At 39.5% G+C, this 27,136-nt stretch overlaps 3 protein-coding genes across 5 annotated transcripts; 1 reads left to right on the forward strand and 2 right to left on the reverse strand.

The window, feature by feature from the left end:
• The first annotated feature begins 1,310 nt into the window (after positions 1-1,310).
• Positions 1,311-4,127, forward strand: timm23a (translocase of inner mitochondrial membrane 23 homolog a (yeast)). Its single transcript, XM_004084258.5, has 7 exons — positions 1,311-1,687; positions 1,814-1,872; positions 1,959-2,052; positions 2,278-2,362; positions 2,450-2,508; positions 2,878-2,988; positions 3,533-4,127. Exons 1-7 carry the CDS (start codon positions 1,582-1,584, stop codon positions 3,649-3,651), a joined length of 633 nt encoding a protein of 210 aa, XP_004084306.1. The 5' UTR covers positions 1,311-1,581; the 3' UTR covers positions 3,652-4,127.
• Positions 2,849-10,620, reverse strand: zgc:112285 (elastase-1). Of its 2 annotated transcripts, XM_078937641.1 has the most exons (7): positions 10,547-10,620; positions 7,492-7,670; positions 7,308-7,417; positions 5,312-5,406; positions 4,950-5,230; positions 4,517-4,680; positions 2,849-4,443 (listed from the first exon to the last, which is right to left on the reverse strand). In XM_078937641.1, exons 2-7 carry the CDS (start codon positions 7,667-7,669, stop codon positions 4,264-4,266), a joined length of 1,008 nt encoding a protein of 335 aa, XP_078793767.1. In that variant the 5' UTR covers position 7,670; positions 10,547-10,620; the 3' UTR covers positions 2,849-4,263. The 2 variants fall into 2 exon arrangements, with proteins under 2 accessions (XP_078793767.1, XP_004084305.2); XM_004084257.5 differs by lacking the exon at positions 10,547-10,620 and having other exon boundaries at positions 7,492-7,760.
• Positions 10,621-11,837: 1,217 nt separating this feature from the next.
• On the reverse strand, positions 11,838-26,814 carry LOC105357461 (uncharacterized). 2 transcript variants are annotated; one of them, XR_013651568.1, is made up of 5 exons: positions 26,496-26,755; positions 20,277-24,101; positions 17,183-17,250; positions 17,006-17,077; positions 11,838-13,960 (listed from the first exon to the last, which is right to left on the reverse strand). XR_013651568.1 is itself a non-coding variant. In XM_011492472.4 (2 exons), the coding sequence occupies exon 2, from the start codon at positions 24,084-24,086 to the stop codon at positions 22,173-22,175; it is 1,914 nt and encodes a 637-aa protein (XP_011490774.1). In that variant the 5' UTR covers positions 24,087-24,101; positions 26,496-26,814; the 3' UTR covers positions 22,032-22,172. The 2 variants fall into 2 exon arrangements, 1 of the variants encoding a protein (XP_011490774.1); XM_011492472.4 differs by lacking the exons at positions 11,838-13,960; positions 17,006-17,077; positions 17,183-17,250 and having other exon boundaries at positions 22,032-24,101; positions 26,496-26,814.
• Between the last annotated feature and the right edge of the window lie 322 nt (positions 26,815-27,136).

Raw genomic sequence — 27,136 nt, forward strand, 5'->3', positions numbered from 1 at the left:
AGTTCACATGTTTTTCTAAGAATTTTATCAAAACTGAACAGGCATCGTGAAAATCTTACCCATTTTCCTGTAAAAATATTAGGACCTTCTAGAATATTTCATTATTGCATCGTTGTTTTTAATATCGTCTTAGCAAAATAGATGTTCACACTATTGAAATAACTTCACAATCAGACTGTGGCGTTTACTGCCACCTAAAGCATGCACATTAGCCTGAATTTTGTGATATCTGCGGTATGATCTGTCACATTGTTGTATCTATTCTTTTGTTTTTAAGAGTCAGCAGCACCTATAATGTGACAAATATCCAAATTGTTCATACATCTATCCATTTTCTGAATCTACTAAATGCCCTACAGCCTAACGGCTACACCACCATGCAGCCTCAACTTTTTTCATTGTTTAATTTTCTGGTGAGTTCAGTTTCATTTTGGATTTAGTCTGTCATTTAAGTGTGATTAAAAAAAAACACACAAAAAATATTTTGATTTATTATGGTCAGAAGTGTTTTTAGACTAGTTTACAAAGAAAAAAAACTTAATGTGAATAAATAAAATTCCGAATGAAATATCTGCATACATTTCTGTATAATCTGTCTTTTACTGAGAAACTCTGACAACATCCAACTATTTCCAACTATTTTTGTAAGATTTGGGGACTTTAAATTTAAGTATGCATTTAATGTGCATTTAAATATGTCAGTAATCCATCCATCCATCCATTTTTCAAACCCACTGAATCTTTTTTTGAAGACAATTTTGTTTGATTTCCCCCAGAACCCACACTTTTTAACAAAAAAGAAAAAAAAACATTCTAATTTCTATTATTATTATGGCCCGCAGCAGCAATCACTTATTATTATTATTATTATTATTATTATTATTATTATTATTATTATTATTATTATTATTATTATTATTATTATTATTATTATTATTATTGTTTATTATTGTTGTTATTTAAGTCACTTATAACATAAATCTTATTTTTCGTTGTTGTTTTTATCACGTACCTAATTTAAAGAAACTATAAATAAAACTATAAATTGTCGAAGTAGAGATTGTATAATTTGTCAAGTGTCTATCTACAAATAAAGTTTTTTTATTTTGAATTGCTGTTTCAAAGCAGAGAGAGAGCCTGTCGTAAAATCTTTGGTTGTTTTTCTCAAATGTTACCAAAGTTATTATCAAATATAATTAGTTTAAATAATATTTTGAGTGAATTAATTTAATATAGTAATTTTTGACGAAGTTGAGAGAAAATTCTCTCATTTTTCAGGACTTGATATTGGACGTAACATGAGTGCGACGCCGGTGATCACTTTACGGCAGAGCATGCTGTTGGAGGTCAGTGGCATGACGTCAAGGCGAGTTCTGAGCAGTAAAACACGAGTTCGATTTGATTTTGCGTTCTTAAAATTTATCGGAGGTACAGCATAAGCTTTTATAGATGTTTTATTTTAGTGAAGGTGGATCCTGGCTGCGCTTCTGAATAAAAAGCTTTATAATTTAACATAGTGCTAACGACGTTAGCCGCACAGGCTCGACTCCCTATTCCACTTGACCCTTTAACTTCACAGCCATGGATAATAATTCACAAGGATCTGGGGGATTTAAAGGAGGTCTCGGAAGTATTTTTGGAGGGGGTGCCCCAGAATACTCCAATACAGAGCTGGCTGGAGTTCCGCGTAAGTATTGTGTAAACTTGATGTACTGCTAGATAGCTGCTCTCATTCCTGAGGAAGGAACCAAAAAAACTACAGGATCAATTAAGGACTTAATCGATTATAGTTTATGTTGTCATTGATTTTCAGTGACTGGGATGAGTCCCCTGTCCCCTTACCTCAACGTGGACCCTCGATACCTGGTTCAGGTACGTTTAAACATTAGTGTTGGTTGGTGCTTTTGTGTGTATCATCATGTTTGGCGGCTCTAACTGTCAAAATGTTTGTGTTATAGGACACAGATGAGTTCATTTTACCCACTGGGGCTAATAAAACTAGGGGGAGGTTTGAGCTGGCGTTCTTCACCATTGGAGGTTCCTGTATGACAGGTGAGTAACCTTAAATTTTTACATTAAAAACGACTTTGGGGCACGTACAGTAACGAAAATAAGATACAGAACCCCATCATTAACCAGCCATCTAGATTTAATTTCATTTCTATTCTTCTGACCTCTTTTGGTAAAAAAAGACAAAACAAAAACAAAACCATCATCATAGTTTTTAAACTCCCTAATTACTTAACAATACTAATTTCTTGCTTTTTTTCACTGCAGGAGCTGCCCTGGGAGCCATCAACGGTCTTAGGATGGGTCTGAAGGAGACCAGAGATATGACGTGGTCCAAACCACGAAATGTTCAGTAAGTTAACAGAGAGCAGGCTACAAATTCGTTTTGCACCCAAAAATGCGCCTTTTTTCTTCTAATTTGTACCTGTTTTGCCATCAGAATTCTTAATATGGTAACCAGACAAGGGGGATCATGGGCCAACTCTCTAGGCTCTGTTGGTAAGACTTACAGTTAGAGCTTGGGGGTTTTACGCTTTCATATTTCTTTGCCTCCTGTCATTTTTGAATGTCTTTTTGATAATATTCCCATCAAATCATTAGAAATTTTTAGTAAAATGCAGCCAAAATAAGTGTGGGCATTGTTAAATATGGCCTTCTGTGTGGCTACATTATTACTCAAGATGTCCCTGCTTAGGGAGGGACAGAATTCTTTTGTTTAGCTGCTTTCTGATACTTTTTCTGTAGTCGTCATGCATGTTCTTTTGTTGAGTAGAGTCACCACCTCAAGGTTAATCTCTTCAGAGGTTCAGGAAAGAAAGCTAGAACATCTGTGATGATGTTTTAATATGTATTTCTTTATTTTTTTAGCCTTGTTGTACAGTGTTTTTGGTGTGGCGATAGAGAAGGCCAGAGGAGCAGAGGATGACATCAACACAATGGCTGCCGGCACATTAACAGGAATGCTCTTTAAATCTGCAAGTAGGTGTTTTTCTGTTAATGAATCCAATTTGTTTTGTGGTACAGCGTTCCCTCGCTAGATTCACCTTGAAGCTGTTTCCTGGATTTTTTAAGCACAATTGTGCACATTGTGTTCTGCGTCCCGATTGGCTGTAGACCTTGTCAGTCAATCTCTTCCATGCTGTGTCTCCTGTCCAGAGTGCAGCTTTCCAAAGCTTCATAAATCTATCCTCATGCTCAGATCTTTGTTTTCATTCTATGATTCATTTTTCACGAAGGTTTGAATTTCTGAGTTTAAACAAGAAAAAAAAAGTGTGAAAATGTTCATGTCTGTCTCAGAAAAGTGTGGGGATGAGTTTTATATCCGTAAAATGTAAAGCTTAAAACATTTACAGGGTTATTAAAAAACATTATTTTAGGTTTTTAGAACTCAAATGAATAAAATTATTGCAGATTATTTAAATTTCTTTTTACTTGTACATAGTCCTGATTATCTTCTTTAGTGAAATATTTTCTGAGGTCCTCAGTATTTGGGATCTTTTTTTTCTTTTCTCTGTGCTCTCAGGCGGACTGAAGGGTGCAGCCCGCGGAGGCCTGCTTGGTTTGGCGTTGTCTGGAGCTTATGCCGTTTACAACAACTGGGACCATCTCACCGGCTCCTCCTCATCCTCGCGACTATACTAAACTCCCATGTCCTCATTTCGTCACTTGAGGTCAAAATGTGGATGGAGGACGCAGCCTTCAGCCACAGACTGCAGGGAACTCCTAAAGGAAGGAAACCAAGAAACCCACGAGCATTCTGGGAGTCTGAAGATGGTTGTAAAATAAGTTAAGGAAAAACATGGACTCAATTCCACATTTTTGTGTTTATCTTGTTATGTTCTATTACTGTTCTGTTTAGAATCCCACGTCAGGGTTTATTATTTGTTATAAGGTTGTTTTTGAAGCCTTTTCAGTCTTTGATGCTAGGTTTTAAAAATCATTAAACGGATGACGGATGAGGGGGAATCCTGTTTTTGTCATGGCTTCTTTGTGATTTCCAAACTCGGATCAAAGCCTTATTATCCGTTTTTTTTAATTGATGTATTATAAAGCAGTGAGAATCATCAAAAGCTGTATTGGAACATATATTATGAACTAAAATAAAACCATAAATGTTTCTTTTTTGTTTATATTGTTTTTATACCTCAAAGGGATGCAGACAGATAAATACAAAGAGTAACAAAAGGGATTTTGCGAAGCTGCATTTACATCAGGAAGTGTCTTCTGCAGAACAGGAGGAAACTTTGAGTTGGTTCAGTGCAGGAAAAAGTCCCTGATGCGAGTCGCCTCAATCCATGGGATGTAGGTGGCTGTGCGGGTGAACACGCTGGGTTTATTCTCAACGGTGCAGCCGATGGGGCCGAAGCTCACCACTCCATGCACCTCCCAGCGGTCTCGGTCCAGCTGGCAGAGCAGAGGACCCCCAGAGTCGCCCTGGGAGAGGAGGAAAGAAAACAGTGAAGGTACTTTTCCTGGTCTGAACATCACCAGTGGCTGGAAGGCTTACCTGGCAGGCAGCAGGTGGGTCCTCTGTGTCTCTGAATCCGGCGCAGATCATAGAGTCTCTGACACGGTCACCCCAGAATTTCTTCTGCCGGCAGGTTTTGAAGTCGATGATTGGCAGACGGGCTTGATTCAACGCTTCTGCCAGGGAGACGTTGTCCTTCCCACCTGGGATGTGTTAAAACAAAATGTCAACACTTGAAAAGTATACAAAAAAGTCATTTCAGAAACAAGATTTTATTGAAAATGTTTAAAATGTTCTGTTTTTGTAGTATTATTATATGCATATTTTTCCTTTTTTGATTGTACATGTGTTAAAAATCATTTCTGATTTAGATTTTTTAAAAATAATTATCATACTAATGGGAAACTTTAACGCTTCGATTTGTCAAGTCAATTTGGTAACTTGTAGTCTTCCTCCCAAACCCTCGTCTCACCGCGGGTGTCTCCCCAGCCCGTGACCCAGCAGTAGTGTCCTGGTCTGAGGCCGGTCTGCTTGCGCGGCAGGCAGGCGTAACGGATGAAGTTTGATGGTGGGATGTCCGTGCCGGCCTTCACCAGGGCGATGTCGTAGTCCAGCTCACTGTGGGTGGGGTAGCGGAAGCTTTCATGCCGATAGATCCTTTTGACGGGGAAGATCCTCTCTGCGGTCTCAGAACGCTTCAGCTGGTGCTTCCCCAGCACGATCCTCCAGCTCCCAGCATCCTCAGCTTTCCCCCTGAGGACAAATAAAGAGGTGATGTTTGACCTGTACAAACATCAGAGGCATTCCAGATGTGCTGTCAGGTGTTTTTCGTACTTCTGGAAGCAGTGAGCTGCTGTAAGGACCCAGTTCTTATGGATGAGAGTCCCTCCACAGACATGAACGTAATGTTTGCTCCCTCTGGGACGAACCTGTGGGGCAAAACAAATGTCCTCCTTATTGATGGTGACAATTATAGAGCTGATTCTACAGATCAGTTCAGGACCTATTTCCTCATTCTTCCGTTTTCATCATCTGATATCCACAGAAAAAGATTTTCCAAAATGAACCTGGGTATTAGAGGGATTTTTTTTCTGTGCTCATAAGTGATTCCTACAACTTTGTTTTTGTGCGTACATTTCTTAAATCTAACTGTCTTGAAGCATTCACAACAAGCTGACAGTTCAAAGGTTCTGGTGACATGTCTGCGTCTATTCTGTTCCCAGAAAATGAAACATGCAGACAAGAGTCAAAGCAAAATTAAACATAGGAGGCCCCAACACACAACCCTGGGTTGTCTGCAAAAATGCAATGGGATAAAAGTTTTTTTCCTAACTCCACATCTTGACCTCGTTTTTACTAACTATGATACATGTTCGCAGTAAGAAATGCTTCAAACTATGAAATTAAAAACTTTTGTTGCCAGGAAATCTTCATAAAACAACGTTGTATTTAAGCTTTCAGTACTTGGAAAATGAATTTACCAAGAAAATGTGTGGAGCCACAGAAATTGTAACTTTGTTTTCATCCCTGGCCAGTTCCACCAGCCTTTTTTTTTAGTACTTTAGCTGCACCAACGTCCATAGAACATTTCTGTCTAACCTTAACTTTATTTTCATCAGGATGAAAAGAAAGTGTTAAGTCAAGAGTCATGTACTAATGAGGCCACAGCCAACAGTCTTGGTTACTTGTTAGGGCTTGAATTGGTGCCCACTACAGAGGTCAGTCTGCATTCCAATGAAGACACCTGAGCATACTTATAGTTGTGGTCTTTGTTGTTTTTTTATTGAATAGATTCTTTTCAGGTCTAATTTACCATTGAAAGACTTTTTACTCTGCAGACTCGTTGAGGAAGACATGGAGTTAAGTGCTGCTTCAAGGACACGTTGGAATTTGGAGTGTCAGAGTCTAGATCTGAACGTCAAACCTTTCAGAATCAGTCAGAAACATACTTTTTTCACAGTTTTGGCACTTTTGACTGAAAAAAAAAAAGATTTTTAAGCACAAAACGCTCCCAAAAGCACCTTTTGTCATTTGTAGTTCAAAACAAGTGTTATTCATGGTCACATTGTATGTTTCAAAGTCCAAACGATTTTTAAGCATAAATCGCTGTCAAAAGCACGTTTTAAGACAGAAAATTAATCTAGCTTTATAGCAAAAAAAGGCGTACTAACTACTGTTTATAATAGTGTAAGACAAGATAAGAAAAAGACAAGATGAGGTTATTTGCTGAAGAAAGCAGAAACCCTCTACAAATTGTCCTCACATTTTTTAAAGGTCAGAAATGTGTGTTTTATTTTTTGTAGCTTCAAGTTCACACATGGATTCTGATGTGGGACAGTGCAGAAAAATTAAAGTTATGTCTATTTTACAGCAAATGACAAATAGTAATAATTAGTTAAAGGTAAAACATGTCCTTTCAAGATTATACCTTTTAAACTTTTAAAAGAATCAAGCAATTTGAACCAAACTCTGCAAAGATAATTTGCTCCACAAAAACGTAAGTATTAAGTTTTATTCTAATCTTGATTGAAATTAACTTTGATTCAGAAACACCTTAAGCCCCACGGACACGTTAGCTAACAAACCTCTAAACTATTTTTTTGGCAATTTTGCTAAATAGTAAGAAATTATCAATGCTATTTTGTTATAAAATGTTAAAGTTGACCAATTATCCAATTTTTATAAGTCCTCCCTGAATTTGCAAACTGAGATGATCTGCCTCCTCTGTCAAAATCTGCTCACAGAGGCTTTGAAACTTTAAAGAAAAAAAGAAATCAGCAGAGCTAAAATGCACCCAAAACCAACTTTGTTTACTACTTTGTGTGCTTACCTGCAAAGAGACTTGCCAGGGCCAGGAGTGAGGTCGGGCTTCATTCCCAGACACAATCCTCTCGGCCATGTTGGGCTTAAAGTAGGCCATACCACAGTCCTGAGGCCAATCTAAAGGAGAGATGCACCCCGCTGATGATACAGAATTACACCAAAACGAGTTCTTAAAGGTCTAATGCTCTTACCCAGGTGGAGGATTTTGTGCTCTGGTTCCTGTCCAGCATTGAGAGTGAATGCAGCTGCAGGCCGGGATGCCTTGCTCAACAGCAGCAGCAGCAGCAACAGAGGCAGAGGCCAAGACAGAGGAGGTCCTGGTACAGCCATGGTTTTTTCCACAGAATCACCAGCAGGTTCACATCTCATGCTATTTATACCAGGTAGAGAGCACAGGCAGATGTACACAAACAGGTACAGTACCAACACAACAGCACACCTCCAGGGACAAAGAGCCGCGTCACAACAAAGGCGAAGCGCTGGATAGTTCTCCAGTAGCTTTGAGTTTCCACTGCAGCTGAGAAAAAAAGGGGATTTTGGGAAGTCCCATCAGCACTTTCACACACACACAAGGACTCACCGCACACTGACATGTACATAGGACAAAAGCAAAACTGTACTGACACAAAATTCACGTCACGTCACGTGATATTAGCCCCAAATCTATAAATCTGGCTCTTTAAAATATAACTGAGTCTAAAAATAAATCAATTAAGAAAACTGTTTTAGGTTGGCTTTTATCTGCAAGGTTAGACCTAAACAAACAAAAAGAGCTTATTCCATTCAGAAAAAAGTTTGCATAGATTACTGCATCCTTTGTGACTATGACCAACATCTCTATAACCTCATTGCTGTAAGCTGCTTGTCAGTGAATGTCTCAGTTTTTGTTGGATCCGTCTCCTGGCTCATGGAGGGATCATTGTGACTCAGCTTGAGCTGCTTCAAACCTAAAATTGCTAAGTTCTTCAGCCACAAGCAAACACATAACCAAACTACTATTGCCTGTTGGATGTTTAAATTGCTACTAAAAAGCACCAAATATCAACTGCAGGGGTCTGCAACGTTCAACACTCAAAGAGCCATTCAGGTCAATGTCTCACGAAAAGCAACCCAGTAGGAGCAAAAAAAACTGTACTTTTGTGTTTACAAAATGACAAAAATGATTTGTATTTTTGCTTATATTAGTATTATCAGAAATATAAATAAACTGTTGTCTTGTTGCTTAAATAAAGTATTATCATTATTAGATTTTTTTCAAAATGTAAAATAGTTTATAACTTTTGAAGTGAGGTATGAGGCGCTTGAAAATTTGTCAAAATCTTCTGCATTGGTAATCTACTTAGCCACACCCCTGGGTGGATTGTTGGAGCATTGTGGGTAATGTAGTCAGGAGTGAAGAGTCAGGTGGGGTGACATACACAGTATTGAAACTGTTTGTGAACAAGTTGAAAGAAAGGACACTTTTATGACTGTTTTGTTTTCTTTGATGTGCCGTACAGTCCCAAAAAAGAAATTACTTTTTACAATTAAAAGCATTTTATTTTTTCAAGCCTCAGGTTGCAGACCCCTGATTTAAACAAAAAAACTGCAAGTAAAAGTATTTTTTTTTTGTTTTGTTTTTGAAAAAGTGAATGGATTGGATAGAGTTGATTTAATATTTTCATACCAAAATTCTTTCATGTGGTTACAAGATGCTTTGAAAATGTCTTTCATTATTTTTGTTAAAAAGATTTAGCTGGATCAAAGTTCCATAAGAGGGCTGGAGTGGATTTTAGAGGCTTACTCCAAACCCTGAAACCTGATGGTTATGGTTTGTGAAAACTATTGGATGTTTGGATCAAAGCGTTTCTTAGATACTTTCTTTAAAACTCAAGAAAATTACACATTTCTACAGCAGAAACATAAAAAGTAAAAGAGTGCCCTAATACCTTGCTTGCCCGTCAAATAATGAATGAACTTTTGTCTATTTATTTTTTTACTTTACACAATTTAAGGTTTTTGTAAGAATAACTGAGTGTTTCGGTTTTTTAAATAATTATGAAAACATGCATTAAAAGCAAATATTTTTAGACTTTTTTTTTTCTGAAAGTGTAAAAATACCTAAATAGATGCTAATTAGCAGCCACAGCATTGAAAATCCAACAACAACAGAAGCCTCGGGTGAGTTGGGCTTTTTCTGCTGTGGTGAATGAAAGAGAATGTGCCCGCTCTTCTGAATAGCAGCCCTTGAATGGTCAAATGTCATCGTGGTTCACCAAGTTTACAACCTTGTGTGTTTCTGTGGCTTGTTTTTGTAAAAGTGTAGCTTTGGTTTTGAGACACGGAGCAGCTTTTAAATCTATCAAATTGATTTGATAGATTTGATTTTGATTTTGATTTATTGATTTATTTCAAGCATTGTAGTCAAACCAATTAAAAACATTACTTTTGCTTAATTAAATATGGTGATCATTAACTGAAGTATAAGTAGAGCTTGATTTATTGCTTGAAAATGACTGGGAAGAAGCGAATTTATATAATCCCACCCCTCCTTGTATTATTAATTATTAATATAATATATTAATATTAATTGTATAATTTATTTTCTTTGAAAAAAAAGACATTTAAAGGGGAAGAGATCACAAATTCTGACAATAATGGAGACAAACCTTTTTTTAGATTCTTCATTAAACACTTAAAGACCATAAGTATGTTTGTATTCTAAGAAAACCCAATATTACATGCAGAAAACTCCCTGGTTCAGTAACTTATTAAAACACGTAGATTTTCAAGTTTTCATTTCCAATTTGAAAGATTTTTTCTTTTTTTCAGTATTTTCATCTTTAGAATCCTCTTATATTACTTATTCTTAACCCTTTAAATGCCCGCTTAACCAAATGGCAGAGCAAATTAAGAAAGCATATTCAAAACATAGATTGTGTAATAAGAAGGTAACAAGAAGCAGAAATGGGGTTAACGAAGGTTGATGGTCAGAAAAACTAAAGCTCCAAAGCCCTAAAAGTTTGATTGATTTAAATACATTAAGACTAATAGTTCTGTTCTACTCAAGCAGCTCAAACAATATAAAATGTTCACAAAAAATGCAAAACTTTGTGAGAATTTAAATAGAGTTTTTCAGAAATTATTAGGTTATGAAAAAATGAAAGAATAAAAGGATATTTTGATTAAATGTTTTCCTGTTTTAAGAAATGTTCGAGTTGTTTAATTAGACTTTAACTGCGGTGAAAATGAAAAGTTTTGGTTTACCATCCTCCTCCTCGTCAGAGTCAGAGGACAGAGCTGGTCCTCAAGAGAAGCCCTTTCTGTCCTGATCCATGATGACTTCAGTCCAGCAGACTCCAGCGCTGTGAATGGTTGAGACTATAGAGACATTACATGTCCTCGGCAGAAACCGGCTCAGTCTCCTAGGTCTCGTCTGCTTCAAGGACATCAGGCTCAGGGGACAACTTGAACTTTAAAACTAATCACCAAATTATTCCTCAAGCTTTGGATGTCTGCAGATGCGTAATGACTATGTTCCGTTGAAAAAACAGCAAAAATAACCCAGTTGTTGGAAAGTGGCTTTGCAAAGTCTGAGGCTCACAACGTGAAGAGGCAAGCTAAATCCCTCCAGAGTCCGTGCAGATTAACCCTTGTGCTATCCTAGGCACTTTAACATTGGGAGTTGGGTCATCTAGACCCACTAGACAATGCTCTGAACCCTTTTTCTTCAATGATTTGTGATCTTCACTGGTGTCCATGGATTACATGAAATCTTTCCACCTTTGTCATGGTAGGGAGAACACGTCAATGCAAGGGTGGGGTCATCTAAGATAGCACAAGGGTTAAATCTAACATCAGCTGTGCAGCAAACTCACACAATGGAACAACTCTCTTATCTCTGAACCTTTTATAGCTGACAGAAAGAAGAGAATAAAACAGAGCATCTGTAAACGTTTATAGCACGTCAAGCTCACTGACTGTATAAGACAACTGGACTGGACTGGACAAACTGTCAATCAAGTGTTTTAAACCTTCAATGTGAGACCACATACTTTTATTTTGTCTTCTGATTGGTTGGTTTATAATTTGAATAACTAGGGTCACTCGGTCCATTTCTCACATATAGTCAATAATTAAGCTCAAGTTCAAAGATTACATGAAATCTTAGAAATAACTCTAGTTTAAAGACACTGTCCCGGTCATCTGGTGGACTTTCCTTTTAAAAGACTCAAACATATTTTGCAACAACTTCACATTATTCAGCTTTAGAACTCTTCCTTGTCTGACATCTTACTTACCTGAAATGTAACCTGATAATGTCAAAAGAAAAAATAATAATAAAATAAAATAAAATAAAACACTAACTGAGACGGTGGTTTCTGTTCTTTCCCCCCAAACTTGCTTTTTCACCATACATGTCTTTAAACTGCCAGTTGCATGAATAATCTATCAGGTTAAGATGTAAATTACCCTTTGCTTGAACCATAGCGTTGACCTAAGTGAAAAAACTTTGTTTTAGACTGTGATGCTCTCAAAAAGGTCAACAGAAAAGCAGCTTTGAGCACAAAGCGTGTTTTTATTAAGTTGCACAGGTCAGGTCAGTGTGGTTATAGCTGCTCCAGTACATCAGGACACAATAATTATGCAACACTGTGAGAACCAAACACAATGCATCTATAATCACTGCTGCTTTGGACTTTCAACACTGTTGTCAGCAGTTGAACCAACATTGATGAACAGGTTGCAACAAATACAGGCAGAAAAAAGGAAAATAATAGGAGGATGTGCACATTTTTGTTTCACTTTTCCTGACCTCATTTTATGTTGAAAAAAAAAGGAACCATATAATAATACAGCAATGAAACACACAAAATAAAATGAAAATACAGAAAAAAAACATTTTTTCCCATAACAGGAGTCCCTGAGAGGTTTCATTCTCATACTAAATAGATAGTTACATTAATACAACAGCAGTAAAATTAGGCCTGGCGGCACATTTTCACTCATCAAATCCATATAAAGCTTTTCAAACTTGTCAATGAAGTCACATCTTTTACTTAGCTGCTCTGAATTCACATTTAAACAAGTCCTTATAGCGATGATTAAAAACCAAATACAAAGATTAAAGCTGCGAGTGGCGTTTTATGGCCCACGAGTCGCTACACGCCCCTCACTCTCCTCCACTGTCCCTGCCACCCTGATCAGAGGTGCATGTGACAAATTCACTATAATAAAAAAAACACATTTTTCAAGATGGCAGCTTTTCTGTTGGCTTTATCTCCCTAGCAACCATTTTATTTTTTGGTTGCCTGGCAGTGATGAACAGGTCTTTGTCATTTTCAGAAGAATCTGCAAAAGTACATTTTTGGATTGCATTTCCTTGTTAACGACACCCACATTCCTAATATGTTCATAACATATGTCATTTTGTTTCCTTCAGCTTTATCTTATGATTCATGAACTCCATTATCGCAATATTGTGGTAAAAAAGGTGAGCAAATATCACTTTTGTGAGCTCACCACGCGAACAGTGTTAAAACTCTACAAAGTCTAAAACCAACAAATGATCTTTGAGGAGTTGTGAGGCAATAGATCAAAATCCCGTAGAGAGCTTTACATTTGTGCTGGACCTAACTGGGATTTTTGTTAAAAACTATATATTTTGACATTCATCCGAATGTCAAAGGTCAACGAAACTTCGGTTGTGATTGTAGACTTAACCTGGTAGTGGATGCATGAAATTCCAAACAAAAGTGTTCTTTTCCTATATTGTGCAAAGATAAAAAAATCGCAAAATTGCAAACTCTCCACAAAATGACTGACAAGTCATAGGTCGTGTGGCCATCCCATAATAATTTTAAAACTTCCATTGGTTATCCCAACATGTGTGTTTTTGGTTTTGTTCGTGGATAATTTTTTTAACACCATAAGATTTTTTTATTTTGGGCTGCACGGTGGCGCAGTGGTTAGCGCTCTTGCCTCACAGCAAGAAGGCCCCTGGTTCAAGTCCCAGCTGGGGGACATGAAAAACACAACATCAATGGGGGACCTTTCTGTGTGGAGTTTGCATGTTCTCCCCGTGCATGTGTGGGTTTTCTCTGGGATCTCCGGCTTCCTCCCACCGTCTGAAAACATGCTACATAGGTCGATTGGCAACTCTAAATTGTCCGTGAGTGTGAATGGATGTGTGATTGAGGATATTCCACCCTGCAACAGACTGGCGACCAGTCCAGGGCATCCCTTGCCTACGCCCAAGTGGCCGGAATAGGCTCCGGCAACCCTGTGACCCCGAAAGGGAATAAACGGTTAAGAAGATAAATGAAAAAGATTTTTTTTGCCTCATTCAGAATGGTCGGACCAGGAATAGACACACAAAGTGTTTGGGTAATCCACCTTATAAGAGACAGAAATAGCAAGAATATTATAGATAAGCTCTGCATTCGGTGAACAGACGCCTCCAAAACTGACCATCGATGTGGACGGGGACCTGTTTACCCCCTAAAAAAACAACAATTGACAACAATTGAATCACACAAATTGTCACATTTGCGTCTCCTTTTGTGAGACAGAAGCAGTACGCTCACTACTGTCGGGGCTGCAGTCAGTTAACAGTGGAACCAGGAGAGGCACATTGCTCTTCAAGTGTGGGTGACCCTAGTTGACACCAGGTAACTGAGCCTGAGAAGGAGAAGGAAAGGTGGAGAAGCAGAAATCATCAAACCAAAACATTTCCTAAGAAAAAAAAATACAAATAATGCCAAAAGACAAAAAGACACTGGTTCTAGATAAAGGTTCTTGCTTTGTCGCAATCTTCCAAAAACCTGGGCACATTACTGCCTATGAGCTTAACCCTTGTGCTATCTTATGACCCCACCCTTACATTGACGTGTTCTCCCTACCATGACAAAGGTGGATAAAGGTAGAGAGGATTTCATGTAATCCATGGACACCAGTGAAGATCACAAATCATTGAAGAAAAAAGGTTCAGCGCACTGTCTGGTGCAGGGGTATTCAATTAAAATTCAAAAAGGTCCAGTTACTAAGTTACTAAGGTCCGGATCTTATGTTTTCACTTAACATAATGTACCCTTATGTTAATAAAATCAATAACGCACATACATTTCTATATAATTTATTGTTACATTTCAAGTGTTTTCAAAGTAATATGCTTTTAACATACCGAAAAGTCTGAACTTGTATGGTACTTGAATGGAAAACAATACCGTAGTTCTCTTTACTACATGTCAAGTAACAGACACTGACATTATTCTGAATAACATAAATAAAAAGTGCAAACACAGCTTTGAGCAGCCTGAACTTAGGGCCTATTTCAAGTAATGTAAAACATTCAGAATCTTTTGAATAAAATAAAAGTGCTTTAATCTTTGAGCTGAGACATTTGAGCTGCCACCTTTTTAAAACATGAACTACATTTTAAATAAAATAACACAGGAAACTTTTCAGGTAAAATAGAACAGGGCAGAATTTACTGAATAAAAAAAGTGCAGAACTTTGAGCAGCTCCCTTTTTCATCTCTCCTTTCAACCTTTCCTTACTCCCTTTCAATCTTTCTTTCCTAGTGAGAGAAATGAGCATGTAACTGTCCTGCCAGCAGTTTGAATCTTGGCTTAAATGGGGTTAGTGCAAGTCTCATGCTCATGTGGAGATGCTCATTGGTGAGCCTAGAACGGTACTTTGTTTTAATAATATTCATTGACGAGAAAGCTGTCTCACAGCTGTAAGTTGATCCAAACATGGTTAAGGTGTGTAGTGCTACTTTGGTTAGACCAGGGAACATCGTTTCTGGCACAATCTGTAACCAGAAAGTAGCAGAGTCAGTTGTTTCAAAATGCCTTCTTAGAGCAACATCTGCTTGCAATTCAGTGAGCTCTAACTGTAAAGATCCAGGATGTGCCCACTTGAAGGTCTGTGTCACCGCCTTTGAAAATCCTCTGATTTCTCTGATAAGGAATGGATTCTCAATTAGCAGGAGGAGCTGGTGTCCAAGGTTGAAGCAGTCAAATCGTTGACAGAAGTTTCCAATCAGCTTGTCTATGAAGCCGACATAAGGGGAAATGTCTCTCTCACCCTGAATTTGTTCACGCATTTGTGGGAAATGCTCACAATCTGCTTGGAGATCTTCTTTGAAAATGTCCAGCTTAATCTGGAATGAGCGGACAGTTTTCATCAAATCGCAGATAGAATTTTTCTGACCCTGCAGCTTTAAATTGAGCTCATTAAGGTGTCCTGTGATGTCCACCAAAAAAGCCACCACATCCATCTTGTGCTGATCTTGCAAAAAGTTTGCAAACTGTGTTGCTTTTTGACTCTTGAGCTGCTGTAAGAAAGCAGCTATTTCCTTTCGGATGGACCAGAAGCGTTCCAGTGCATTGCCTTTACTCAGCCATCTCACGTTGTTGTGGAGTAGTAGGTCATTCGCATCTGCATCCATTTCCTTCAAAAATTCTCTCAGCAGTCGATGCTGATGGGATGAGGATGCCCTCAGGACGTTTATACGTTTCATCATGGTATTCATTACTTCAGCAAATTTTTCAGACAGAATGGCACAGAGAACAGTCTGATGTATGATACAGTGGTAGGCTGTGAGATCAGGGTTGTCTTGTTTCAACAGCCCCCTTCTCTCTCCCAACCATGGCAGGTGCACCATCTGTGGTGACTGACACTACTTGCTTCAGATTAATCTTTCTTTTTGTGAGCATCTCCTTTATCCCCTCATATATATCCTCTCCTCTTGTGTGTGTCTCAAGTGGTGTTGAACCTAACATGTCCTCACACATCTCTTTCTTCTCTTTGTGAGGAAATCTCACATACACCAAAAGCTGGGCATTATCCGTTACATCTGTGGACTCATCAATGGCTAAGGATATGCATACTGCGTTCTGAACAGCTGCATCAAGCTGTGCCAGCACATCCTCTGCTAATAGTTCAGTTTTTCTAGTTGTTGTTGTAGCTGACAATGGGATTTTTTTTATTTTTTCACACACGTCATCTTTTAGTTTACCGTCAAGTAAGGTTTCTGCAGCCGCATTTAAGCACTCCTTTACAACTGTTACATCGCCGAATGCTTTCTTGTGTTGCGCCAAAATCCACGCGATCTTTAACGAACACTCATTTGCACGTTGCTGCCCGGTAAATGCATGCATGATGACACGAGTAGACCTGTCATACTGTGCTTTCAATTCGATGATTTTACTTGCCCTCACTGCGGACTTCTGCTGGTACATTTCCTCAAACGACCCGTGTGACGCTTAACGTTGCCACTTTTGATTAACGCCACATTTTCACAGCATGTGAGAAACAAAGGTTTAGAACTGGCTGCAGGCAGAATAAACATGTATTTGTCCGTCCATTCATCTCTAAAAGTTCGGTTTTCAGCATCTACTTTTCTCATTTTTGAGCAAGCCATTTTCTCTCCTCTCCTCTCCATATCTCTCTCACACTCGCTGTTGCTGAAAGGTAAACAATCGATTTGATTGGCTTGGCTATTGATGACGCTCCTGTCATAATTACTAGATTAGCTGCGCATGAACAAATGATTTATATTTTTATTAATATCAAAAGTTTTAACGGGTCCGGGCAGACTCATCACTCGGTCCGGACTCGGACCGCGGTCCGCCATTTGACGATGCCCGGTCTAGTGGGTCTAGATGACCCAACTCCCAACGTTAAAGTGCCTAGGATAGCACAAGGGTTACAACTCACCAGGTCTGAGTGGACTTCCTCCCTCAGCAGCAGTGGATTCTCAGCTTCATCACATTACCAACACATCAGCTGCTGCAGTCAGTGACAAGTTTTTAAAAGTACACATAAAAGTAAAAACAAATGGGAGTTGAAAGAAACACCCAAGAAAGACGATGGTGGTTCATGAAGCCCAGATACCTGAGCTGACGTCTCTGTGCAGCAAGACCTGACCGGAGCTGGACGGGGCTCTGTCACAGGAGCTGTCCCTGTAGGGAGTCAGAGAGACGTGAAAGTTCCAGCCAGTCTCCAAACCCGTCTTCTTTGCAGACACCTACACACATCAAAGAGATAGTTAAAAAAAAATTAAAAATTGGTATGACTCCTAAAGTCACGAACTGGAAAATGGTTAAAAATCAAAGATATTATAGAAACATTAACAAAGTAGAAAAATGTTGAACCTTGGGGGGGAATTCAGAGAATTAAGAGGTTCTTGGAGCATATTTGGATTTTAACTTCAGAAATGTAAAGCCCCCCTCATCATATGTAAGGATTTTTCCATCTGCTAAGTTTTTTACAGACTGGAAAAGATTAAGGAACCTGAGGTCATCAGATATGGTGAGTTGTGCTTGATGGGGGTAGTGGGGGGCATTTCCACACCAAAAATAAGGCAGGGACCTGGGGGCTTGTTTCACATACTTCCCTATATAAAGGTCCAATCTGAAGTCAAGGTTAGCCTGAACATTTTATGGTTTTGGCACTATTTCCTGTCCCAGCTTTTACTTATTTATTTGCTCTGGATTTCATAGAGAGGATTTCCCAAATAAATCCTGTCCATCCTCTCTTCTCTTCTGCATTTTATTTATTTTAAACTTCTACTTGATGTTTCAGCATTTTGTTTTTTTTTGTTTCACAATCCTAAATGTAACCAACAACAGTTTGCAAAAAAAAAGATAAAAATCCCCAAAAACCCACCAAAAAACAACAACAAATTATTTAGTTTTTTTATTACTTTTATTCCTTTTTCTATACCTTTTAGCAAATTTATGCAAAATAACAAATCAAAGTAATATTAACAAATTCCTTTTCAAACTACATAGGATGATCTTCAGGATTTAGGTGAGACAAACTTTAATGATTTAAATAGATTGATTGCAGGATTAGCAGAAAAATCTGATTTATTTTGAGCAAAAGAAAACTGCAGAGAATCAAAGGAGGAATTGCTTCATTCCTGCCAAGATTTCGTTTTGTCACCTTCTTATGTGCAGAATCTTCGTCAGTTTTCAGAATTAGTATTTCTTATGCAGGAAGTTAGAAATTAATGCGTTTAATAACTTTGAAAGAATTTCTGAATAACATCTGTGTTTTTAAGATGTTTTTTTTGCATTTAAATGACTAACATTAACTTTTTTAACTGTTTGTTGTTGTTTATGTTTACTGTTTGGAATGAGACTAACCAAGTCAAAGTAAGTAGAAACACTGTTTCTATCAACCTTTTCATTGCAAATGTTTAGCTTTTAGGTAGAAATAGTTTTGCTGTTTGTGGTATTATTTAACTCAGAAGATGTTTTGTGATGTTTCTTGTTGTTCCTCGGTGTTGGCGAAGAAGAAAAAAACACAGACACTCAAGCTGCAGAAACGACTCCATCTTTGAAACAAGCAGTAATTATGGCAGCGTTTAATTTGAAAATCCCTACAGCCTCAAAGACAGAGCAAGTTCCATGTTTCTTTTTAATGAGAATTTTGTTTTCAGGCAAACATCAGCTGGAGGATTGATGGAGTTCCCAAAGGCCTCATTAATCAGACCCTGGATCACAGTCAAGGTGAGGTCCAGTCTTTACAACCACCACTGAATTTCTGTGTTAGGAGTGATTAGAAACAGAATAGTTAGAAACTCTCTTTACATTTTATTAAACTAACTTTTACCTTTTATCACATTAATGGCTTAACCTCGATTCACTATGTATTATCATCTCAAAATTATATTACACTCCAAACAGAGCACAACCAAGACTATTGTCTCGCAAACATTCCTTTAACATCCTCCCTTTTCATCTTTGTGTGTTCTGGTGTATGCGTTCTGGCAAATCTCTGTGATAACCTCAGAGAGATCTGACACTTTAGGTGCTCTGACCTTCGAGCATCTAGCCTGCAACAGTCTGTGGGTGGGTTTTTCACACCATGATCCATCGAATGAGGTTCTGAATATGCAAATGCAAGGTATATATGCCAGGCCTTTTGCTGAACCCCTTTGTTCGGACTTTGAATGCACCGTGTTCATCTGTCTGTAACCCTGCGTACAAATCTGTGGTCTTTGTGCGGAGTAAACCTAAAAAGATAAGTTACTGTCTCTGAGTCATTATTCATTATTTCTGTGTGCAAGAAACTGACGGGGTTACGAACTAATACAATACAGTCCTTTCTAGACAATCCGGTTTCTTCACATTCTACTTAATGATTTTTAATCAGATCAGAGATGACCGCTCCAAAGGAAATAGAAGTAAAGACACATTTTTAACCATAATGGCATAGATAATAATGCCTTTTTCTGTTTCTGCCAATATCCAGCAACTTCGCACAGCCATTGAAGAAGAGTGGACCAACATTCCACAGGCCACAATAGACAAACCTGATGAACTCTATGCGAAGATGTGTCGCACTTCATGAGGCAAATGGTGGTCACACCAGATACTGACTGGTTGTCTGAGTCCCCTGACCCCCTTCAATAAAACAAAACTGAAGATTTCAGAGTGGCCTTTTCTTTTGGCCAGTCTAAGGCACACCTGTGCAATAATCATACTGTCTAATCAGCATCTTGATATGGCACACCTGTGAGGTGGGATGGATTGTCTTGGCAAAGGAGAAGTGCTCACTATCACAGATTTAGACAGATTTGTGAACAATATTTCAGAGAACTGGTTATTTTGTGTATGTGGAAAATGTTTCACATCTTTGAGTTCATACCATAAAAAATAGGAGCAATAACAAAAGTGTTGTGTTTATATTTTTGGTCAGTTAATATTTTGGTCTACCTCACCCGCCTCTGCTGGCTGTTCGTCACTGTCTACAAGTAACTATTAGCACAGCAGCAAGACCCTTTAAATACCTGCAGCAGGAGCTTGATGACTCAGGGTTTGAAGCACTCTGCCTTTCGGCTTAAGTTCATGCAAAAAAAGAAGCTGTGGTACAGTGGCATTGATCACCAGTTTATATATGCATTGCAAAAACAGACCCCTTAGAAAAAAGTCAAAATTTCCTTAATGACAGGTGAAAATTGTGTGTATTTCAAACTTACCTATAATGTGAAGAACGTTGGTCGTAGTGGGAGCAGTGATGCTGTGCTTTGGACTGAAGGATGGCTGACATGTCAGGAAGAGATGCGGACTTCACAGACATGGCTATCAAACATTCTGTTCAGATTCAACACAAATGCATGTTGAGTCAAAAAGGCTCATCATTCTTTTTGCATGGTGTCTCATCAGAGGAAACTTGGCCTTATCCAAACTCTGATAGAAGTCAGGGAGCGAGAGAAGCTGATGTTGACTCTGCAGAGAATCGGCACACTGCATTTCAATAAGTTCTAACTGTAGATTCTCTTCCACTTCTTCTCCATCCACTAAGAAAGCAGCTTGATTTATTTTTTAAAGCCAGAATAATCTTGGAAACACTAGTTGAATTCTGTCATGAGAGATGCGATCACAGACACATATTTCTCCCTTTTGGCAGGAAAGAGAACTTTTGGAAAACTAGACTTGATTTCAGACAGTGAGGGGGAAGCGTGCAGCATTAGAGTTTTGTAGTTGTGTCTCAAACAGGCGGAGATTTGCACAAAAAATGTGGGCACAGAGGTGTGGAACCCGCCGTTCATTGTCTTGCAGTCTCTTGTTGGGTGTATTCCTATGACGGGTAAAATCCACTAAAAATGCCAGGTCTACCAGCCAAAGAGGGTCACCTAAGGGTCAATATGTTTACAGTTTTTACAACTGTGCTCATGACATCATGCATCTGGATAGTCTTAGCACACAGGGATTGTTGGTGGACAATGCAGTGCATGGAAACAGCCCCACCTCCGGTCTCTTTTATTTTGGCGCACACCATCGATCCTATTCCTTGCTTGTCATCGCCGGGGCTCCATTCGCTGTTGCTCCACATAGCTTCTTCGATTGTAGTCCCATCTCTTTAATTCCATCTCAGCTTCAAGAATGTCTTTGCCCGTCACCAAGCCTTTCAGGCTCATCATGTCAAGCAGCAAAAATTGTCATCAACTCCTCTCAAAAAGGTCAACAGCTGTGCGGTGTCTGTGACATCTGTGCTCTTGTCACACGCAATCAAGTAAAATTCAAAAGTACAAATTTAGTCTCTCAGTTGATCTTTAAAGTTACCAGACGAGTCCTTGATTCACAGAGCCACTGTATTTCTGGACAAACTCTCGTTGTTGAAATCCTGTACATTATGTCTGTGATTGATGAGGCACTGCTTTGTGAAATCGCCGTCTGAGAGCGGTTTGCCGTGCTGGGCTATAAATGTAGCAACTTCATACCTTGCTTCAGTGGTTTTTTCTCCTGTATTTTTTCGGCACGGAACAAACGTTGTTATTGAACTTGCAGGCTCACTACTGTGTGCTTGACTTTCTGTGTTCGTTTGGCACTGATATACGATGTGTTGCTCTAATGTTTGATCTCATAATACAGACAGATGTTATACTCTTTCATTACTGCAACAGATTATTTGCAAAACCAACAGACACACTTTCTGCTGATATCTTTGAAGAAATACTCAATTTCCCATCGTGTCTGAAATCTTCTGCACCCGTTTTCCATGGTTCTGCCATTTCTGGTGACTCGCTGTAAGGGTTTTTCTTTGTTTAATTTATTTTAGTGGGAAAGTACTGTTGGCTCCACCTAGAGGTAAAACTGAGAATAGCAAAAGAGTGGCGCTCAAGCTTAATGCATGGGTAAAATTCTAAAAAGTAAAATATAAACTTGTTGTTTTAGCCTTTTTGTTTGTAGACTTTTGAGTAATGCAGGAAGAAAAGTTGTTCTCACTGATAGTTTTTCTTGTTTTTTGGCTGATTAAGGAAGCAGGGGGAAGAAGGACTGTGCTGTGATTGCTGTGAGGTCAAGAGCTGTTTCAGGTAATTTTGTTCCAATGCTTGTTTCAATCCAGGATGGTAGATAGTTTGACCACAGCTTTACTCATCTGTCTTTCTTGAGCTTCCACACCACCGAGGTCTCCTTAGAGACTTGATCACTGTCTTTTTCTTACTGTTCTCACTCTCCTGTGAAGGTGACTTGCAGACCTGATCTCCACAAACTTTCCCCTTTGTGTCCTTTGGGTTGTCTTTCTCAGCTCTGCTCCTCCTTCGAGGAGCTTCTATTGTTTTCTCAGATTCTGCTCCTTGCTGCAACTCTGCTGCTCCTATCGTCTCTATTGTGTCTTCACTTTCACCATCAACCATACACTTAATGCTCATAGCAGGTGGACTCATGTCAGGAGCCATAGTTGTGATCAGATTTGCTATAACTGGAGGCTTTGGTGCTCTCATCTTCTTTGAAGAGCGTTTCACAGGTTGGAAGCTGCTCTTGCGCTCCAGATGTTTCTGTATGACTGAGCTCAGCTCTTCTGGGTCTAGAGATGCCCCATAAACATCCCATGTCAGTCCATCTTCATCCCACTGAACCTGCTTCATGCTGCTCCTCCTCCCTAGCTCATCTCTTCCCTCGGGCTGGATCTTCAAACACGATCTCTTCCTCTCGAGATGATGCGAAGACACAGAAGTGGCGTCCAACTCTGGGTTTTCCTCTTGCTTCTGCTTTTCTCCACAGCTGCTTCCAGGAAACATACTGGACGATGGGGAAACCAGGTTAGAGTGAGACCCCACGGGGGACCTCAGGTTCAATCGGGATCCAGGAGGAGACCCCAAGATAGAGTGTGAGCTTGTGTTTGAAGGGGACATGCTTTTCCGGAGGTCACACCAGGAACCTAGAGGGGAGGTTGTCTGCACCGCCGCCTCAACCATTTGAAGCTGGGAGGTCATTGTTCCTTCCTCTCTGTTGCGCTTTAACTTTGCCGTTGTTGCATCCCAGGTTCTAAAGCTGCACCTTCTACTCAACAGGGAGTCACTGAAGGATGAAACAACTGATAGTTTGAAACCTTGTTCTGTGGAAATGCTTTGCTTCACCTGCTGCGACCCAACAAGATGAAAGCTGGAAGTTTCTTTTGGAATCTCCTGACCTGCTACAGGAGAACTCGTCTCTGAGTTACTCAACATTTCCTGAGAGCTTTTTGCTTTTTCCTCCTCCAATAAGAGGCTACCATCAGGAGTAGATTGCCTTGTTATTGTGCCATCCACAAAGGATGCAGGATCCGAACACATGTCTTCATGTGCTGAGCTAACAGGTGATGGGACGGGGGAGGGGAACTGAAACACCAGCCTCTCAGAGGATCCTCTACTCTCTGCGCTGGTCAGCTGAAGGTAAGGTGAGGATCCAGGTAGCTCTTCTGTGCTTAGTCTAAGTGGTGAGGAAGAGGAGATTGAGCAGTTTGTGACTGGTAAAGTGGGAGTGTGGAATGGGAAGACTAAATGGGAGGGTGTGGATGGTGGAGAATTGATTTTGGACTGGGGAGAGTGGGGTGCGGAGGAGTTGGGGGCCTCCTGGTTGGGACTGTTGTGGCCCGAAGGTTCATCTTTCCACACTACTGTGTCCGGTGTGCTGCTGCCGCTGTGCATGCTGCCGCTGCACCCGCTCCAGCGATTCATGTTGGAGATCCAGCGTCCACTGAGTGGCGGCGGACTGAGCAGGTCCTCGTTTTGGGTGGTGAATGACCGGTTGTTCTGTCTCCATTTGTGATGGCGCAGTTGCTGGAGAGTTGTTACAGAGTTCTGGTCAGAGTGAGTGTTAGTGCTGGAGCTGCGCTTCAGGTCCAGTCTCCTCCATGTGGGGTCCAGCTTGTGGAGGGAGCCTGTTGCCATGACAACATCCACAGAACTCTTAGAAAGGGAGAAGATAGGGGCATGGTCATCCTCATCCCCCGCATGCCCAGCTTGGACTGAAAAACAAGCTGATGGGTAGCTTTCAGATGCAGGACGACAAGATCTCTCCATGACAACGCTGTTAACCTGTTTGGAAAAAATAAAAAAATCTGATTTTTTTCACTGTGTGAAGCCAAAACTGATTAAATATTTTAGTTTACATTGCTATTTCGTGCCATTTTCTTAAACATTTGTTGATTTCATTTGCATAAAGGAAAAGTAGGGCCTGAAAACATTGTGGTGAAGCATAAGTGAAATTACTGCAGGTGTGAACAGATGAACAGAAATGTGTTTTCATACTAGGATAGTCCAGAAAACTCAGGCTGACTGGATGGGGACTTTAAAAACAAATTATTTTGGTTGGTATTTTTATGCTTCAGTTAGGAAAGCAAATCAAAGACTGAATGAGATGCAACTTCTTGTCCTGTAGTTGCTGCAGGGCTCGCAAATGAACTGCTTTTAGAACTCTATCAGTTGTTCTTTAAAGACCCATTCTGATGATAATGGTGTTTTTAACATGTTCTTGTGGCACTTGTCTGACGATGAATGACATATAAAAAGAACATTAAACTCAAAATTGGAGACTTTTCTCATTATTTTCTCAGATGAAAAAATGCCTTTTGGGAAAGCTTGTACATGTGATGTAGAATGTAATGGGCGAGCTACAACCTCCCTGCTCCGCTCCATCCTAAAACATCCACTTGCATCCAATCTTTACTCTCCTCATCTGAGCTGACATCTGGATTAAAATTGATCGGCTGGATAGCCCCGATATTGCTCACCATTTTTGTTGTACTAACCATTGTGCAATCCTAGATGACCCCACCCTTACTTTAACGTGTTCTCCCTACCATGACAAAGGTGGATAAAGGTGGAAGATTTCATGTAATCCATGGACACCAGTGAAGATCACAAATCATTGAAGAAAAAAGGTTCAGAGCACTGTCTAGTGGGTCTAGATGACCCAACTCCCAATGGTAAAGTACCTAGGATAGCACAAGGGCTAATAACGTTAGATTGGGGATGTTAGGGACTGTAAGCTAGCAGGAGAGAGTGTAAACACAGGGATGATGGGAAGTAGGGGTGGATTTACTCTGCTCCAACAGTCACACCCCACAACTAAAAGGTGAATTTGTAACGAACTACTGCCGCTCTGCAGCAACTATGTCCTAGAAAACAACAGTTTTTCGGGTTAAAATAGTCATAATGATATTCAACCGACCTCTGGAAATGCTTTTATGACTGATCAAAAGATGACCGGAGTGGGACTTTAAGGAGACTTTCACACTGAGCTGTATGTTCAGATTTATCTGGTCCTCCTTGTTCATGTCTGTGTTAAATTTAGCATAACTCTGCGTTACTCAAACATCTTGGTTCACTTGCAAGTGAACTTTTTTGTAAATTTCAGCAGATCAAACTGCAGAAGTAAACAAATATCTTTATGTAAAATTAGTTTAAAAAGACCCCACAATGCAAAGGAATTGAAAGAGCTTCTTGATATATAGTTAGAGAACTATGACCAACCAATTTTCTTTAGTATTTCCTCTCTTGTTATCTTGTAGAACCCCGAACGAGCTGCTGTTGTAGCTGTGAGACATTTTCTCAACTTAAAGTAAAACAAAGCACCAAAATAAGGTATAAAAGTCCTCTGGTAAAAACTACAAATCCAAGCAGAGTGTTCTATGTGTTTGCTGAGCTTCTGGTCAACTAAGCCTCCTGGGGTGTTTATCTCTAAGTACACTGCTTTGTTCATCAGCTTGCAGCTAACTCTCTTTGTGGTTCAACCCCAAATCCCTGTAATTCCAGTGGAAGCATCACAATCATCTGTCGGCTGGTTCATCCCTGCAAGACCTTTCAATGATGAAAATGTTACATCCACCCATAGTTGCATGAAAGATTGAAATTTCTAGATATTTTCTCTAGAAATTTTGATCAAAGTCAACTCTATTGTGCAAACATTGAAGCATGCACGCACAAAAACACACTCACACACACACACACACACAGATGCACACACACACACACACACCTACACACCTACACACGCACACACACAGGTTCTCCCAGATTAACTAAATGGGATTACTCAATCCAGATTACCTGATTATTGAGACAAAACGAAGATTAATAGAGACAGGTTTAACTCTCCTGTTTGGGCATTGGTTGGAGGAGAACTGCAGCAATTTAGGAAATAATAAAAGATACTTGCGAAGATTTCTTGTCTTATTTTTTAATTCTCTGAATCCTCTGTGAATCTAGTTAGAGTTTTAGTTGGCTATTTTTCTGAAAATGAAACATCTTCCCTCTTCATGGCTGCTGAAACATCCACAAATCTATTTGTAAATTGGCTAATTTACTTGTTGAAGATACCTATATTTTCATTTATCATTAACTGGTCTGAACTGGGAAGAGCTCTCAAAATACTTTAATCAGTGTTCACGAACATTAACACATCCGATCCAAAGGAAACAAACTTCTTACCTGAAGTGTGGCCAGTCGTGTCCTGTTTTGACCTTTGCTCCGCCACAAAGCAGCGGTCTTTAAATAGTGACTATCCTTCTTCACTGCATTCCTTCTTCTCTTCCTCCACGTTCTTTGATAGAGCTTCTTTGGAGTTTTTCTTAATCAGCCACAGGTGAAGTTTTTAGTTTTCTCCCCTGTGTTTTGTTCCGCCTTTGTAGGGCCCCATCCGATGCAAGCATTTGTTGGTGTCTTTTTGTTGTGAAGTGCGATTGTGTGGTATTTTCATGTGTGACAGACAGAGGGCAACATCTCTGCCCCCTCAGCCCAGAGGATTACTGGTCATCTTATTAGCTACTGTCCAATCCAGTCTGGCTGCGTGGATGCATGTGTGTGTAAGAGAGCAGTGGGTGGACGACTGGCTTATGAGTATTTTGATTTGGATTAAAGATCAGGTCAGCTGTCAGGAACCACACTGCTCAGATTTCTCTGCAGATGTCACCAACACTTTTTTAGCTGTTGCTTGTGACCAATAAACAGATCATTTCAGTTGCCTTACCACTGCCAGGTAGAAGTTTTTTTTTCAATGGTGCAAATGACACCCCTCTTTTCACTGGCTGCTTGTGTCTTTTAAAATCATTTTTAAGATTTTACTTCTGAAT

This window comes from Oryzias latipes, chromosome 19 (genome assembly GCF_053564925.1).
Source record: "Oryzias latipes strain Hd-rR chromosome 19, Olatipes_Hd-rR_3.1".
Lineage (NCBI taxonomy): Eukaryota > Metazoa > Chordata > Actinopteri > Beloniformes > Adrianichthyidae > Oryzias > Oryzias latipes.